Source organism: Verticillium alfalfae, genomic scaffold (genome assembly GCF_000150825.1).
Source record: "Verticillium alfalfae VaMs.102 supercont1.2 genomic scaffold, whole genome shotgun sequence".
Classification (NCBI taxonomy): domain Eukaryota; kingdom Fungi; phylum Ascomycota; class Sordariomycetes; order Glomerellales; family Plectosphaerellaceae; genus Verticillium; species Verticillium alfalfae.
This window is the reverse complement of record NW_003315037.1, coordinates 2,253,570-2,258,827: the sequence shown is the minus strand read 5'-3', so window position 1 is coordinate 2,258,827 and position 5,258 is coordinate 2,253,570. Positions and strand designations below refer to the sequence as shown.

At 58.7% G+C, this 5,258-nt stretch overlaps 3 protein-coding genes across 3 annotated transcripts in view; 2 read left to right on the top strand and 1 right to left on the bottom strand.

Moving 5' to 3' along the window:
* VDBG_02160 (transaldolase) overlaps positions 1-341 on the top strand; it is a gene marked incomplete at both ends in the record, with an annotated part of 1,617 nt that extends 1,276 nt beyond the window's left edge. Inside the window, one exon of the mRNA XM_003007926.1 lies at positions 105-341. Coding sequence (XP_003007972.1) covers positions 105-341 — 237 coding nt within the window. The remainder of the gene's footprint in view (positions 1-104) is intronic.
* Positions 342-688: 347 nt separating this feature from the next.
* Positions 689-2,006, bottom strand: VDBG_02159 (ser/Thr protein phosphatase family; the record flags this gene model as incomplete). Its single annotated transcript, XM_003007925.1, has 2 exons — positions 689-1,170; positions 1,229-2,006. The coding sequence occupies 2 exons, from the start codon at positions 2,004-2,006 to the stop codon at positions 689-691; spliced, it is 1,260 nt and encodes a 419-aa protein (XP_003007971.1).
* A 2,579-nt stretch (positions 2,007-4,585) lies between these two features.
* VDBG_02158 (predicted protein) overlaps positions 4,586-5,258 on the top strand; it is a gene marked incomplete at both ends in the record, with an annotated part of 3,091 nt that continues 2,418 nt past the window's right edge. Inside the window, one exon of the mRNA XM_003007924.1 lies at positions 4,586-4,764. Coding sequence (XP_003007970.1) covers positions 4,586-4,764 — 179 coding nt within the window. The remainder of the gene's footprint in view (positions 4,765-5,258) is intronic.

Genomic DNA, 5,258 nt, shown 5'->3' with positions numbered 1-5,258 from the left:
CGGCTGCGACTACTCACATCTCCGTACGTTCCCACCCTTCCCTCCCCAATGCCTCTCAGCAAGCATTGCAATGAGAACGGACCAAAAAGACTAACACGCCACAGCCCAACCTGCTCGATGAGCTCCTCAAGTCTCAGGATGCCGTCCCCAAGAAGCTCGACGCCGCCGCCGCGTCGAGCCTCGACCTTGAGAAGAAGAGCTACATCAGCGATGAGGCCCTCTTCCGTTTCGACTTCAACGAGGACCAGATGGCCGTCGAGAAGCTGCGCGAGGGTATCTCCAAGTTCGCCGCCGACGCCATCACCCTCAAGGACATTATCAAGCAGAAGATCCAGGCGTAAACTGTCTGTTGCTTCTTTTTTTCATGATGTTCGTTGTACAGAGTGTGGAACCTTTTGGGGGTGGACGCCATGTGTGTGGCCACTTCTGAACGATAATGAAGCGTACACAAGTGCGATATAGAATGAAAAAAAAATGATGACATGATCCGGTGCTACGTATGCATAATGTGTCACGCAATGAGCATGAGAAGAGTCCGTAGGCAGGCCATACTGATCGTGCGATAGGAGTCGTGAATCTATGTATTCGGTTCAAGTCATGTACAGTCCCCAACGACGTGTATTGCCCTCGGTCGAGCGTCTATGGGTATCAATCAAAGCAAACAGTCCCCCCTCAGCAGTGCACCCCATTAAAGCTCACGCCTCTTGTCAGGCTTCTCGCAGTCCACCTGCACAACATGGTGCTCAACCGGGCCGCCCTCGCGAGCCGCAACGACGAGCGCGCTCAGCTTGCCCCCGCGCACGCACCCCGAGTCGAGGCCGAACGCGTACTCCCCGACATGCAGCCCCCTCTTGGCGTCGTGGCCGTACACGACGGCGATGCGGCCCTCGTCGGTCTCAGCCCTCTTCTGCGCGGCATCCCACACGGGCGCCCAGGCGTGGCCGTCGTGCGCCTCGGACGGGACGGCGACGCGGCGGTCGGCGTCGGGCTTGCGCGTGCGCGCAAAACTCGTCCCTCGACCATGGCGTCCGCCGGCGCGGGCCCTCGGTCTCGATTCTTGTCCTGGCAGTTGCTTTCGCTTTAGGGGTCCGGTGCGGTAGGCGGGCGAGGCGCGCAGGGCGTCGGCGGCGGCGCGCACGAGCGTCTCGCGGGCGTCGCGCGAGCAAGCGTCTCGCGGGTAGTGAGGGTGGCGCATGTCATGCGGCCCAGGATCCTGCTCTCGGGGCACGCCGGAACGAGGCCGCGTGGCGCGACGAGCGCGGGCGCGAAGCCGGGGACCGGGCCCAGGTCGAGATGGCGGGCAGCGAGGCGAGGTAGTCGAGGTGTGCCGCCGAAAGGGAGCGCAGCGTGTCGTGGTCGGCCTTGTTGCCGCGGTTCGAGGAGATGACGTGCTGCTGCTCGAGGTTGTCGGGCGCCGCGGGGCCCTCGTCGCCGCCGGCGGACTCGTCGGCTACGCGGGGCGTGGCGCGGTCGGCGCGCGTCAGGAGCACGCGGTCCTCGTGGTTGCCGCGGACGGCCGAGGCGTTGTGCCGGAGGAGGAGGTCGATGACGCCCGGCGTGTTGGGACCCTTGTTGACCATGTCGCCGAGAAAGACGAGGTGGTCGTCGTAGACGGCGCCCTCGGGGCCCTTCGACACCGGCGCGGCGCTGTGATTCAGCTTCTTGAGGAGGGCTTCCAGGGGAGCGAGCATGCCGTGGACGTCGCCGATGATGATGAGACGGCGGTTATTGTCGGCAGCAGGCACGAGGGCCGGATCGAGTGTCGCCAGCGGGTGGGGGAGGTCCTTGAACGCCGGGCGGGCGGTCTCGCCGTAGGACATGGGGCGGTCGGCGCCAGTGCGTCCACGGGGTTTTTGGAGCACAGGGATATGCATATCTGTCGGGAGGAGGGCGTCGAGCGACAGTAGTCGAGTGTACCCGAGGGCGATCGTGAGGACGATGAAGACGACGAGGCTCACAAGGAGCGCGCGGCGGTAGCGGGCAGGTGGTGGGGCGATGCAAGCCATGGTGACAGGACTTGGATCGAATGTGTTGAAGCAGACGTCAGGCAGTGGTCACTTGGTTGCGTCTCTGTAGTACCAAGTGTGTAGGTTTCGATAAAAGCTGGCGTGATGCCGGACGACGCAGTATGCAGGCTTCGGTGGATGCTGACAAGGAGCGTCGGATTATTCGGCAGAACAGCGCCGTGAAGCCAAGATGACGAAAATGGATGGATGGATCGAGAGAGTCCGGTCGGGTCGGATGGTAATGTACAAGACCTGGATAGCAGAAGCCAGACTAACGAATGAAACGTGGCAACGCGAATGAAAGATGGAGGCTGCCGATGCAATTATGATTACAGAGTGTGCAAAGAGAAACGAACGAGCAGCAGGACCAGCTGCCGAGTGGTGTCGTATCGATGCTGGGCGAAAAGGCTTGGAGGATGGAAGAGGAAGGCTGTGAGCCTGTGACAGACAGAGTCAGCCCACGCGATGGGCTGGGTGGCTGCCTCGAGATACGGCGCCTATCCGCCTTAGGCTAGGTACCTACCTGGATATTTTTAGTGGACAGGCCGCTGGAGAAGCACCGCCTAGCATCACGTGTCTCCGGCAGCAGCCCCCAAATTCCCTGAGCGGCTTCTGAGGTGCCTGGAACGGCAAATGGGTTCACAGCCAAACGGCCCAGACCCTTGTATGGAATCCAAGCCCCAAGTGACAGTTTCTTGACCTGCTCAAGACAGTCTGAAGTTGCACAGCATGCCGGGTTGCCACGCTTTGCCCGTTGACCCTCAAGCGAGGACACTGCAAGTCCAAAGTTGCCCCTCCAGTCAGTACGATAAGCGACTGATAAGGTTGAGCTTCTTCGATTCACCCGTGCGATCAGCCTAAACCCCACCCACATTGGTGTCTCTCCTCCCTACCCCTCCATGCCCTGCCTGGTACCTCTTTCCAGCTTCAACATCAACACAGAGAAACCATTGAACTATGGCTCGCCATCCTAGAGCACGCGTTGGTCTCGAATTCTTGAATACCTAGACACACGCTTTTGTGCTTTTTGTCAATTTCTCCCTAACCTGGACAAGCAGGTCACGGCGAGTGCCCGCCATACGAGAATCCCTCACGACCTCGACTGACACGGTACTCTCAGTCGCCCGAAATGGACGCCACTGCTGTCAATTCGGGTACAAAAAGATTGCAACACCCTGATCGATGATGTGTTCGATATTGTACCCACATCCTGCCCATATCAAGCAAAAGCGTGGCTAAACGGCTCAGCTCGCGTTGCAATGTCACGACGGATATCCTGGGCTGGGACCCCGCCTTCGAGTGCCCATGCGCTGACTCTAGGTCTTCAAGTCACGGCGCAAAGCTTCAATGATCTGCTCGTGGAACGCACTCAACGCGTCAGCCGGTTTCGCCCAGACATGGCGACCCTGATTCTCTATGCCCTGGCCTCAAAGTGCCCTCTGCCCGCAGAAACTTGCCGTCAGTTGCGCAAGGCTTTGTGCGCCAGCATGCCGTACAAACAGCACAGCAAGCCCTGCCATCCAGGGTCTTGGGGCACCAAAATCCGGACGTAGGCCTGTTATTATCCTTTCCGACTTTGCGAGATGCGCTCGTGAGCGTGGTCCGGCCAGCTGCGAATCAAGCCTAGGATAAAACTCCAGGCCTGCAAGGAGCCAGGCAGTATTATCTCCTCGCCTTTCTCGGGGTTTCATCATTGCCTTTCGCTTACATAGGCAGGGAGAAGATCCCACTCGTTGCAGTCAAGTCGCTAACGGTCCACGGCGCTTGGCATGGCTACCGATGCCACTGGCTATAGACGAATGCCTTCGAAAGTCTGTAGGCTAAGGGCCAGCCCTCTCGCTCCGAGCGAATTAAACTCTCGGCGTCCGTCCTCATGTACTCCCAATTCGATCACTGGAAGTAACGAAACCCGCTCATAGCATTATTGCTACAGTTCGTTACAGACATCGGCCGTGCCATCGCCATACATAGCGGGTTCCAGATACATCCGAGACTTCGTCACTCATTCGCGCTGCTTGAACAAGCAATCGACACGTATCTTCACTGACGACCGTCCTCGAAGCCCTCACGCAATTCCTCTGGACGCTTTCCAACTACATGAGTCCTTGCCGCCAGAAGAGTGCTCATGGGAGGTGCCGGTGCTGGAGTCGAGTTTTCCTTCGAAACTAGGGGCCTTCGGAGAAGAGTTCTTGATCTCGTCATCCCGCTCACAGATATGATTGCGATGACACCAGGCGTCATCCCCGGTGACAGAGCAGTTGCCTGACTTTTGAGGATGCAGGTGGATAGCGATCGTCCCCATGCCCAATAAGTCTTGACTGTGTATGGTTGAGAGGGTGCACGTCGGTCCTTCGAGCAGGATTGCGTAGGCTTATGCTCACCGCTGATCGCTTCCGGCAAGCGAGCAGCGTCCATCTTTCTTGGCTTGAGCCTGATGATGGAATTCAATTCCGTGCCTTAGGAAGGAAACCTGGCAGGCAAGTTTTATTCCAAGCAGTTTTGAGTCCATGGTGGAGAGATAAGCAAGCCTTGAGCTGGTCACGCAGGCAGGCGATGCCTGATTACGCTGGCTACACCAAATGGGCATGGCTAAGAACACTACTGGTCCGGCAGTCGTCGGCCGAAGCCTCGCTTCCATCAAATTTCAGCTCTCGGCAAGCGAATCCATCCATCAAAGAGCCCGCCGACACACCCTCTCTGGCAACACAGCGAGCGGGCCCGTTCGGGTGCCGCATCACGAGCCTGCTCCTTCGGCCCCGTGTGTCTCTCAAGACCACGGACCATTACCCCGCTCTCAACCACGAACGCCTGCTCCCTTGGTCAACTTGACTTGACTCGCCAGAAGTCCAGGTCTCTGCGCTATCGTCCATCACAGTATTTGTCTTCCTTGTCTTGCCCCATCCCACGTCTTGACCCTGTTCATCACGTCGCCGGAACCATGCTAGTGGCGCCCCTTCGGCAAAACCTTGGTGTCGTCATTGCTGGAATGCCCACGTTCCCGTCCGCTCGGCACGGCAGTCTGATTCAGCTTGAGCTTGGGCCTGCACTCCGAGCTCGAGCTTAAGTTGGAGAACCAAGCTCGACTGGCTGTCATCCCCGGTTCCTACCCTGCGGGGATCCGCATGTCTCGGTCGCGACACCGCCACGACCCCCGGCATCTTGACCTCGCTCCCACATCCTCCTTTGATTGTGATTCTTCACCATTCTCTTCTTCCTGAGCCAGCACCATTACGATGGCATCGCTGGCATCGG